This window comes from Salminus brasiliensis, chromosome 2 (assembly GCF_030463535.1).
Source record: "Salminus brasiliensis chromosome 2, fSalBra1.hap2, whole genome shotgun sequence".
NCBI classification, from domain to species: Eukaryota; Metazoa; Chordata; class Actinopteri; order Characiformes; family Bryconidae; genus Salminus; species Salminus brasiliensis.
In genome coordinates, this window is record NC_132879.1 from 36304875 (window position 1) to 36317044 (window position 12170).

Sequence of the window (12170 nt, forward strand, 5' to 3'; positions counted from 1 at the left end):
ATTCAAGGGCTCAAGCTTTCTACTGCTTCACAGACAAATACCTGCTTTTGTGGTTTCCAAGTACAGAGAGCAGTTAGTACAACCTTTCTGCCTCTGTAAGGCACAGTATTACTAGTAGTTACTGTACTATTACAACACACAGGGATAAGCAGTAATATCCCCTTCACCGCCCAAGGTACTTATCTTCTCCATCAACATTCTTTTAGGTTTTGGAGGCCAGCTAAAACACATTCTTTAGTGACAGGTGTACCACTTGGTTCTCATGACCATGAACCACCAATAAAGGCTCACATAAAACAAATACACTGTTGGACACATAACAGATATCCAGAGGGAATTGCTGTATCTGGCAGTTTTTCTGCGTTATCGGTTTCCACCCTCAGAGAGCTGTTTTAAGAAAATCTCCTGAAGCAGCAGGAGCATGATAAGCCAGAAATGAGTTTACTGTAATTGCATGTGGAGCTTAGAGTCAGTCCTGTGGCTTCCATGTAGAAGATGGGAGGCTGGGAGTAAAGACACAGACACAGATGGATCAAATTGTGTTTGAAATGCATTCCTCAGTAATGGCTCAAAAAAGGTTCTGATATATATAGGTAGAAAAAAATGGATATACCATATGTCATACAGGTCAGGGGCTCCTCATATTTTTAAACACCTCAAACAATACTTCAGATCCAATCAGAGTATCTATGTAATTCATATTTTATGTGTTTTCATGCATAATAAAATCATACAACTTATGCACAAATAATCCACCGGTAGGTCCACAGGTTTATTACACACTTCTTTATCTTAAGAATAAGTCATTGCATTGCAGCCACTTTAAACATGGGATGATTACATTACAGCAGGGGTGGCAAACATACGGCCCGACAAAGAATCCATGTTCTCATCTGATACTGTTGAACTAAAATCATCTACAAATTGAAAGAAATCCACTCTATATAAACCGTACTGCCACTGACCTATAGACACAAACAATGAGACAGTCACATGCCACAGCAGAACCAATAAGAATCTCCATTTCAGGGAGGGGCAGGACTTCTCCAACGCAATGAAACCTGAGATCTGATTTGGTGAGAGACTCATTAATCCGGTAAACGTTTTTACTGTAAGTCATTAACAAATATTAATACATGTGCTCACAATTTATGTTCCTCTGTGTGTGGAAGTTATTAAATGCCAATTTTAGTACTTTTTAGGTGCTACCTCTGCTAAGATAGGACCTCTTGTTCTCCAGAAATGTTAGCTAGCACAGTTAGAGCTTGGAGTTAATCTGGAAGGCTAAAACTAACAATAACATTAAGCACTGACGCTGTTCATTATTCAAACATTAGGATGTTATTATATTAAACCTCTGACAGTCTGTAAAGCAACATTTTATTTGGTCAGTCAGTGGCCCGATTGTCTTTTATCAGTCAGAGAAAGAGGAAGAGGGTTTTTTTTTGCCTTTTCCCACTCTCCACGAAGGACTGGCAGGGGCGGCGGCACCGGTTTACTTCTCTCTCCTCTGTGGCGCTTCACCCCGCTCTCTTTTTCTAATCTTGACAATTTCCTCTTTTGAATACCATGTTGTTGCTGTCTCTTCTCCCACCAGACTTCACATCATTGTTCTCTATCGTCCTCCTGGTCCTTTGGGCAGTTTCGTTGATGAACTGGATGTTCTCTTGAGTGGACTCCCTGTTGACGCCCCACTTATTCTACTCGGCGACTTCAACCTTCCATCAGAGAAACTCCAGTCTTCATGCCTTCTCCCAATCCTATCCTCTTTTGATCTCGCGTTCAACCAGTCTGCACCAAAACACAGAGCAGGGAACACTCTGGACCTGATCTTCAGCAGACCTGTCCCTGCTCTGGATGTGGCTGTGACTCCTTTGGACTTCTCTGATCACCACTTTCTCTCCTTCTCACTCCCCCTCTCTGCTCCTTCAACCACCACTTCTGCAAGCTCTTCCACCACCCTTCACCACAATCTTCGCTCTGTTTCCCCCTCAGCTCTTGCCTCAACTGTCCTGACCACTCTTCCCCATCTTGAATCTTTCTCCTCTCTCCCACTTGAAACTGCTACAGACACTCTCCTCTCTTCTATCTCCACCTCTGTTGACCTTCTCTGCCCTTTCTCCCCTAGGTCAGCAAATTCTTCTCCACCTTCCCCGTGGCTGTCAGATGTTCTCCGCAACAACCGTAGAGAGCTAAGACTGGCTGAAAGGAAGTGGCGGAAGTCACAGCTCGACTCCGACCTCCACTCCTATCAGTCTCTTCTCTCCAGGTTTAGAACGGAAGTTGCTGACGCTAAAGCATCTTACTACAGGGGGAAATTGGAATCATCCGCATCTGACCCACGCAAACTCTTCACCATCTTCTCCTCTCTCCTCAACCCTCCTACTCCCCCACCTCCCACTACCCTGTCTGCAGATGATTTTGTCTCCTTCTTTGAAGAAAAGGTTGACAAGATCCGCCGATCTTTCCCCCCTGCCTCTACCCCGCTCTCTAGGCACTGCCCTCCTCCTCCCTCTTCTCTGACCTGCTTCTCTCCTCTTTCCACAGATGACCTCCTACATCTTCTCACCTCTAATAATCCTACCACCTGTCCACTAGACCCTGTTCCATCCCCTCTGTTCCAAACAATCGCTCCAAACCTCCTTCCTTTCATCTCCTCTATCATAAACAGCTCTTTGTCATCAGGTCAGGTACCATCGGCCTTCAAGTCTGCCAGAGTCGTGCCCATCCTAAAGAAACCAACTCTGGACAGCTTGGACATTGGCAACTACAGACCTATCTCTCTTCTCTCTTTCCTCTCAAAGATTCTCGAACGTTCCGTCTACAATCAACTGTCTCTCTTTCTCACTCTGAACAATCTACAGGACCCTAACCAGTCTGGCTTCAAAGCTGCACACTCTACTGAAACTGCACTCATTGCAGTTACAGAGAAGCTCCATGCAGCTAAAGCTGCCAGACTGTCCTCGGTTCTGATCCTTCTTGACCTCTCCGCAGCTTTTGACACAGTGGACCACAAGATCCTCCTGTCTATCCTTGCCGGTCTTGGAATTACCGGCTCTGCATGGCAATGGTTTGCATCATACCTGCAGGGACGCTCATACCAGGTAACGTGGCAGGGCGACACGTCCGCTCCTTGTAGTCTCTCCACTGGCGTTCCACAAGGCTCAGTTCTTGGTCCTCTTCTTTTCTCACTCTACACTAGCTCTCTTGGTAAAGTGATATCCTCCCATGGATTCTCTTACCACTGTTACGCCGATGACACTCAACTCATGCTCTCTTTCCCACCGTCTGACACACAGGTTTCTGCCCGTATCTCAGCATGCCTCGCCGACGTCTCTTCTTGGATGGCGGCTCACCACCTCAAACTCAGCCCCAGCAAGACGGAGCTGCTGTACATCCCGGGAACTGCTGGACCAAAAAACGATCTTGCCATCACCTTTGAGAACTCACTGGTCACTCCTTCTACAGAAGCTTGAAGCCTTGGTGTAGTCATGGATGATCAGTTATCGTTCTCAAGTCACGTTGCAAACGTAACTCGGTCCTGCAGATTTCTTCTATATAACATCCGGAGAATTTGACCCTTCCTCTCCAGAGAGGCCGCCCAGGTGCTTGTTCAGTCTCTCGTCACTTCCAGACTTGACTACTGCGCACCATCAGGCCCCTGCAACTCATCCAGAATGCAGCGGCACGGGTCGTCTTCAATGTCCCAAAATTTAGCCATGTCACTCCACTGCTGCGTTCTCTTCACTGGCTTCCTGTAGCTGCCCGCATCAGAATTAAAACCCTGACGCTGGCCTACAAAGCCAAGAACGGACCAGCCCCTCAGTATCTGATGGCAATGGTCAAAAGCCGGTCTGCACCAAGAGCCCTTCGAGCTTCAAGTACGGCTCGGCTCGACCCGCCATCCCTTAAAATCCGCGGAAGACAAGCGTCCAGGCTTTTTTCTGTCCTGGCACCAAAGTGGTGGAACGAGCTGCCCCTGGGTGTCCGAACGGCCGAGTCGCTCGCTGTCTTGCTCCACCTCTTCAGAGAGTACTTGGACGAATAGTTCTATGGTCGCCTTATTGTATTGTGTTTAGTAATGTCTAAAGCTTAGAGGTATCTTTTGAATTATTAGTCTATTCTAACTAGCTAAGGCTCTTCTTGGGTAAATAGCAAAGCACTTTGTAAGTCGCTCTGGATAAGAGCATCTGCTAAATGCCATAAATGTAAATGTAGGTCATTGGTCAGTCAGTCAATAAAATAGACCAAATGCGCTTATCATATTAGTTCTCCATTAGCAATCTAAGAACATGCTTCTTTTCAGGAACATGGTACATTCGTAAAATTACTAATTTATAGTGCAGAGCATACATGGCTGAATCTCAAAGGGCTCCTTATTTACGCACAACATAATGGAAAGCATGGGAATTACTTCTAGTCCCAAATAGCGCCCCCAAATAAATGTTACACCTAAAGTCATGCCACCTATGGCTGAATATAAATGGGTTTCTAATACACACACAATGCACTATATGGATTTATAGGTTGCTGTTTCATTGCATAGCACACTACATAGAGTGTAGAAAGCATTTGAGATTCAGCCTCTGTCCAACCAGTCTAACAAGCAGATTTAAAAGTAGTTATAACTACTGTATTTACTGTCAGTGTATTTGCAAGCACTCTATCATTCTAATATGATAAAATCACATCTTATACAATATATCATTGACGTATGAGACATCATATTAGAGCCGTATAATAACACCATATTAGAGAATTAAAACCTGACATTATTAAAAGCATCCTGCTCGTCAACATGGTTTTATCTTTGCCTACAGGTTGGCAGTGTATAACATATTCTGTATTTAAATGAGATACATGCTAATTTTATAGTCCTTTTTATGGCATTTGACACTACAGGTCATGGTCAGGCTGGTTAAGGCTGAGCAAGCAGTTTTAACTTTTTTGACTTTCAAACACAAAAAACTGCGAGACACTGCAGAAAAATACAAATCAGTGGAGGTAGGGTGATGCTCTATGTTTTGATGTTAAACCCTGGGTCTGAACTCTTATGTCAACATCCTTTTAACATGTGCCATCCACCTAAAGATCGTTGTGAACCAGGCACATGTCTTCATGGCAATATTGTTCCCAGAGTGCAGTGGCCTCTTTCAGCAGGATAATGCTCTGCACATATTATTCAAGAATGGTTTAAAAAACATGATGAAGAGTTTGAGCTTCCAAATTCCCCAGATCTCAATCTAATCAAGCCTCTGTGAGATGTGCTGGAACAACAAGCCTAAACCCATGGCGGCTAACAGAACCTGGGGCCAGAGGCAACAGGGCATCTTCAGAGGAACTGTAGTGTCCATGACTCAGCCGGAAAGGAGCTGACATGTCATTTAATAGCATGAGGAAGTCCAACCATTTTAGGGCATATTAGACAGCTGGTCATAATGTTTTGGCTTCATTGGGAGATTCAGACCATCATTCTTCACATTCATATTTATTGTATGATCATTTAATCAATCATCAAAATAGTAGGCTACTCGATTGCTATCATTGAAAGAGAAAAGCCTAATCACAGCCAGCTAACTGTCTATACGGTTGTTTTGCTTTTTGAATTCTCACATGTGAATAATGCATAGCTGCCATAAGGGGCTTGGAACTGACATCATGCAGAGAGAATGTTATAATGATTTCAGTATGAGACTGCTCTTTCAAGAATGTGTACAGAGGAAAATATTGGCATTCTGCTCCTAACTCAGCTCAGACACTAGAAATCAAGACACGTGCAAGGAGAGACAATAAGGCGAGGGGGTACTTTTCATGTAGCAACAAGCAAGAAAAATGAGGCTAAATGAAAAAGACAGAGCCATTCTTCAGTTATGAGTCACTTCTCTGTGTGTTCTAAGGAAAACGACTACTATCTCACTTCCAGTACTTTTAACATGGCTCTGCTGTGGTGCACACTATTACACAACAGATCTGCCCCACCCACTGTTCCCCTCTCTGCCTGGGCTCTGATATATTAATGGCACTGCAAACGCAGAGAGAGACAGTCCGCCTGCTCTCCCTTCCTCTGCTCACACTCTGTGGACACTCAAGATCATGAGGTCAGTCTTGGTGTGCATATCAGCCCTGCTGGTGGCTGCCCCGCAAGGCTTGGACGCTGCAGTCAGTGGTACCACTGGTGTTCTGGGGAAGGCATCCGGACCTGAGAGCTGTTCCCAGGTGAAGCTGAAGCCTGCTGGCCAGTGCGGGGACGAAGATGAATGCCCCTACCAGATAACCCTTCCTCCGCTGACCATCCAGCTGCCCAAGCAGTTTCGGCTACTGGAGAAGACCATGAAAGAGCTCCAGAACCTGAAGGAGACGGTGAGACAGCTAAGGAGTGCCTGCCTGGAGTGCAGCCAGCAGGCTGATGAGAGCATAAGGAGGGACAGCAGTGAAGCTCAAACCAAGGAAGACCAGGGCAGAGGCGATGGGGGCGTGAGAGTGCCCAAGAACAGCAGCTCCGGCAATGATGTTATTCAAGACATGCAGCTGAAAATGACTCGAATGTCTAACAGTCTGAAGAACGCACGCGGACAGATCAATGTGCTGCAGGGAAGGCTTGATATGCTGAACAGCATCAACCTGAACATAGAGGAAGTGGTGGATCGTAGGGTGGCCAATATCACAGGAGTTATCAGCAAACTTAGCAGCACCTGCACGACAGACTGTGCTGAGGCCGTGAGCGCGCCACAACGTAAGAGTTAAAGTACATTACTAAGGTTTGATTAATGAAACATAAAACCTTGTAAAATACTCTGGGAGTGTATAACTCTATGCCTTATATGTTAAAAATGACAGTTTATATCAGCTGTCAATCAAAAGAGAACATGATTGTTTTTATTTCAGTAGTCCTGAAGTATGTAATACACATCCTTGTAAAATAAAAAATGGTTAAACCCATTTCTACGGAGGCAATATATGCCACGCAGACATTTTCTATTCAGTTCAGAAACTGAACTGCTGGTATCTGAGAGAAGCTTTGCAGACCTATATTGAAATCTTATGACCAGGCCTGTGACTTTCAAAAATCAGCTGGGGAATCCAAACTAGTCATAACAAAGTTTAGATTTCCAAAAAACGAAAATAGGCTCTCATGAGCTCACATGATCCCCAATGAAACTGAATCCCACTGAATAAACATAGATGAATTCTTCAAGTTTTTTCCTATGTAAAATGCAGATGTTGAACTTTTGAGCTGAACTGAGCAGAACAGCTGCAGGACCTTTTCTGCAGTATCTGAAATATGCATAGACACAGTTACACCTGCTGCCAGCAATAGCAATACCTCTGTGATCAGCAACAGATCAGATCCAAAATAGCAGAGAAGAAATACTGCTTATTTTATGAAGTAATCCAATTTGCCACCATAAATTTGTAACCCATAGTTACCCAAAGACTAATATAGTTTATTGACATCTATGCCAAGCGCTAGCCCTAAAATCAGAGGTTTGATACCTGGTGATGCCATAGCCGCCACCTGTGGCTAGGAGTCCCAATAAGCATTATTGGCCTGTCTCTGGGTTGCCTAGGAAGGAGAACCCCATGCATGATGCTAGCCAGTGCGGGCATGTGATAGTTGACGTTAGCGCAACTAACAGTTGTGTTCAGTTGTGATTTCAATTCTGATTCTGATTCTTCTGATCTGACATTTCCCTCTCACCTCTTTTCAGATATCATAGCACCCAGAGACTGTTCAGACTACAGCGACCTGAAGCACAGGACGAACAGTGTCTACAAGGTGACCCCTAACCACAGGAATGGCACCTTTGAGGTGTTTTGTGACATGGAATCGTACGGTGGTGGGTGGACTGTTGTGCAGCACAGAATAAACGGCACTGTAAGCTTCAACCGCACCTGGGCTGACTACAAGAAAGGCTTCGGGGACCTGCAGGGGGAGTTCTGGCTCGGCAATGATCGGATCCACCTGCTCACCAAAGCCAAAGACATGGTGCTGCGCATTGAGCTTGAGGACTTTGAAGGGGTGCGCGAATATGCCAAGTACGACCAGTTCTATGTGGCCAATGAGTTCCTCAACTACCGCCTTTCTTTGAGTGGTTATACCGGGACAGCCGGAGACGCCATGCACTTCAGCAAGCATTTTAACCACGACCAGAGGTTCTTCACCACCCGCGACAAGGACAATGACATGTATCCTTCGGGGAACTGTGGTGCTTATTATGGATCGGGCTGGTGGTTCGACGCCTGCATGTCAGCCAACCTCAATGGCAAATACTACAATAAAAGGTACAAAGGGAAGAGGGATGGGATTTTCTGGAGCACATGGCACAACATGACCAATGAGTACTACCCCACCAACTACAGGCAGGCATTCAAAACCGTCACGATGATGATCAGACCAAAAAATTATGCACCCTAAGCAGACAAGGGCACAACAACAGTGACACTGGTTTCCCAAGCATTTAAGCACCGTAAGGACATTACTCAACAACTTCTCTGAAATAAACAGTAAAAAAACTACTTATGGTGTGAATACAGCACACAGAAACATAAAATCCAGCTGCAAATGTTGCCGTCGTCACTCTTACACAGTGTATCTGTCTAATACTGCCATCTAAAGTCACATTATCTCACTGCAGCATAGTCTTCAGAGGCAAGACTGTATATTATTTATTTTTGCATATTCAGTGTGAGTGTAAGTATGGTAGAGATTACTGGCTTGTGTGTGTGTAAGACATAAGTTTGCTTTATCAGAAATGAGTGTAATGACTTTAGAGTAAATACTGAATGTGTTTATGATTCTACATTGACAAAACTGTTCGTTATCTGGTGTACCTCTATTACATTTTGGATTTTTATATGTTTTTCAACCTGGTTTTATACCGATCCCTTAACATTACAAATGCAATTAAAAATCAGATCTTTAATAAAACTTTTGTTCACTCTGACCATCCACAATGGGCCGGGTTTTCACTTCAATCAAACAGAACTGTCAACTGTGGAAGACTGAGAACAACTATTTAAACAAGCAGAACTGTATGTTGCAGCTAGTTAGCACCACTGCCATCAAATTGTGATGATGCTCCGCTGAACCACGTGAGGAGACCCAAAGTCACCGGGTAGTTTGTTGGCTGAATGTAAGAGTGGGATGTAGTAGCCGGTAGGTAGGTAGGAAAAGTCTTAGGCCACAAGACCATGGGACTGTTCTTTAAGCTCTACTTCTTTCAGTCTCCTAGCACTCTAAAGTAAGTATGTACGAGCCCCTCCGAAACCAAACCTCTTATAAGGTTAGCCCCACCCCTGCATCACCTGAGCCAAACCATTACCCTCTGCAGGGGTGTTGCTGTCCTATAAGGGTGGATTAATACATGCATAAATAAAATCAATCATAACCATCAGGCCTTAGTCTGTAATCTTATCAGTGATTAATCATAAATACAGTGTGCACATCTTCATCTCTCTCATTCTAGTTCTGTAACAGTGTAAAAAAGACATCACCCCTATTATGAGCTAGTCGTGGGCCCTTCGGCATGCTCATGAGAGAGCTCTGTCTGCTCTGCTTCTTTTTTAACACTAATTCTGCTAGAACACAGACAACAGGCATCACAGGTCAGTATTCAGGTAAGTACAGCCTTGATGAAGGTAAACTGCACTATATAAACCTGCACTAGATAAAATTGTCTACAAACTGAAAACCCTTGGGACATTGGTGGATCTTTCCAAGAGCAATCGCCCTTCTTCCACTGTCTTTCACTGCAAATCATCCAGAAAGTCTCCAAAGGTTCCAGAACAACATTCAAGATACTGCAGATCTCTCTGGCCTCAGCTAAGGTTAGTGTTCATAACTCCACAGTGTGAAAGGGATGGGGCTAAAGTGGCTTTCATGGGAGAGCAGCAACAGAAACATTAACAGTGCTCTCGCAATTACAAAAAACGCTTAATGCACAGACCAGTCTGAAGTGTACCTTTCTGGAAAACCGTGATGCGTGATCTGCCTTAAAGCTTATCCTACACTTAACAGTATGAAATCCAACCACCATTAACATGGAAACACTGAAAAAGAATTCCTTAAAGTTTCTTTATGAAGGCAATAGCGCTCTATAGATCCAACACAACTCTGGAGGCTTTACTGGGTCTTAGTTTAGCAAATGGAAGCTCATATTTTACTGTTACTTCTGTATGCATCACTATGTTGTATTATAGAAATGTGACAGTATGTTATAAAGCTAGAAACAGCAGAACTTGGGATCCTGAGTCTGAGTCTGAATGCTGAATGTGGAGCCGATTCAAAACCAAAGAAGCTATCTCCAGACACACTCCAACGGGTCTTGGGTGGGTTAAACTAGGTAACTTTTTCTCTAACCTGTTCCTTTGGGCAGACCTACTTCATAACCTGAGCATGATGATGCAGATAATGTTATTTTTTTCACTTAATGTACTTGAAATATATACCTTTACATTTATCCTTTCTATGGAACTACCGTATCCCTCTCTTCATCCTTGCTCCAAAGTATCTCTTGAGGTGTTTAGCCCATGTTTAGCCCATATGAGAGATGTGATGATGGCAACAGGCCATTACCTCCTCCAGCCACTGCAGGTCTGGACTGGCTGAGATGTGGCTTGGAGGTTCCTCCCGTAAATCAGCCACTGGAGCTAATGCACGGATGGGTAGCTCTGGTTCACAGGCACCCAGTTCCTCATCACTTCCAGCTGGAGAAGCACTGCTCCCTTCTGGTTCACCCATGATCTGAAAACATACCCACATACAAAGAGGGAATCATATAGCTAGGGTAAATATATTTCTGTTCCTGATTCAAAAATGAATCTAGTTAGCTATATTTCAAATGTATTCAGTTTTCTAGACCTATAATTAGTCTCAGCTTTTCCCCCAGTATGGCCCAAATACTGGCCACAACTGATCTTTAGCTGATCTTTAGTGCTAGCTAGCTACCACTAGGTCTTATGGCATTAGTTATGGCATTAGTTTGCTAGGTCTTATGGCATTAGTTATGGCATTAGTTTGCTAGGTCTTATGGCATTAGTTTGTCTTATTTATGCACATACTCAGTCTCGCAACATAACCCAGCTATGCTTTTACCCTGTAGTTAGATTTAAGACACACAAACTACGAGTACAACCCATGCTTTAACCTTTAACTAGTAAAGGAATGAGCAGCGTTAATTTAACTCACTCAGCTTTACGTTAACTTAGATGGCTAACTAGCACTAGCTAAGTTAGCACTGCGCTAGCTAACTAGTTAACACCATTCAGCTGTGGGTGAAAGTTAAATGTAGCTAGTTACTTTTGCTAGTAACCTAAATAAAGTGCCTGTGACTTACCGTCTCTCTATAGCACGTTTCCTGCTTGACACTAGCCAACAAATGACAGCTGAAATAATAAGCGCCTCTAGATCAGTCTCTTTAAAAACATCCACTATTAGCACTCAATCTCAGCCGCTCTGTTGTTCAGCGCAGCGCCGCTGTCTCCATAACAACCACTCTTAGGCTGTACATATGATGTCCACTAGACGTCGCCCGAAGAGTGTCTGTGAGCGGGACCTGAGCGCGGGGCCTCTACACCACGCTGCGTTTACTCCTTTAGCTTAGCAAGAGAGCTACAGAAACCTGACACGAAACTGACACTTCTAACTTCCTCTGATTGTAATGTTGTAAATAATTCTAAGCTTTTCTTTGTTTATAAGACAGACGTAGCTACAAATTACACCAAACACCATCGCCAAACTTGCATTGGCTGATCCACTCTGTCTGCGGACAAATCTGACAATGATATAATTATTATAATTATATATAAGTAACAGAGCTGTATGTAGGGTGACCAGACATCCTCTTTTTGGGATGTAAATAAAAAGTGCTGTGCGCTGATTATACAGCTTTCAATGCGTTGCCTGTTTAAGTCCCGCCTCCTCGCCGTCGCTACTGGTCTACATGTAGTTGCGTCTACATGCAACCATTGGTCAAACTGCTTCCCACCACAGCCGATTGGCCATAGCCTAAAAATGACTAATTAGAAATTAATAAAAATTATATAAACAAAAAACAATAATTTTATGATTTATATATATATATATATATATATATATATATATATATATATGTATATATATATATATTCTAGTTTATTTTTTACTATTTTACTTATGAGACAGTCAAGTT

At 43.6% G+C, this 12170-nt stretch overlaps 2 protein-coding genes across 2 annotated transcripts in view; one reads left to right on the plus strand and one right to left on the minus strand.

The window, feature by feature from the left end:
- Positions 1-11436, minus strand: part of ccdc146 (coiled-coil domain containing 146) — a 33586-nt gene extending 22150 nt beyond the window's left edge. The window contains exons 1-2 of the mRNA XM_072672540.1: positions 11337-11436; positions 10577-10744 (exon numbers count right to left, since the gene is read on the minus strand). Coding sequence (XP_072528641.1) covers positions 10577-10741 — 165 coding nt within the window. The 5' untranslated portion in view covers positions 10742-10744; positions 11337-11436. The remainder of the gene's footprint in view (positions 1-10576; positions 10745-11336) is intronic.
- On the plus strand, positions 6035-8945 carry fgl2a (fibrinogen-like 2a). The gene is made up of 2 exons (XM_072673830.1): positions 6035-6733; positions 7710-8945. Exons 1-2 carry the CDS (start codon positions 6094-6096, stop codon positions 8414-8416), a joined length of 1347 nt encoding a protein of 448 aa, XP_072529931.1. The 5' UTR covers positions 6035-6093; the 3' UTR covers positions 8417-8945.
- Positions 11437-12170: the final 734 nt, after the last annotated feature.

Coding starts and splice junctions, on each gene's coding strand:
- fgl2a (XM_072673830.1), top strand. CDS start 6,094: ATGAGGTCAGTCTTGGTGTGCATATCAGCCCTGCTGGTGGCTGCCCCG. Junction 6,734..7,709: donor GGCCGTGAGCGCGCCACAAC/GTAAGAGTTAAA, acceptor ACCTCTTTTCAG/ATATCATAGCACCCAGAGAC.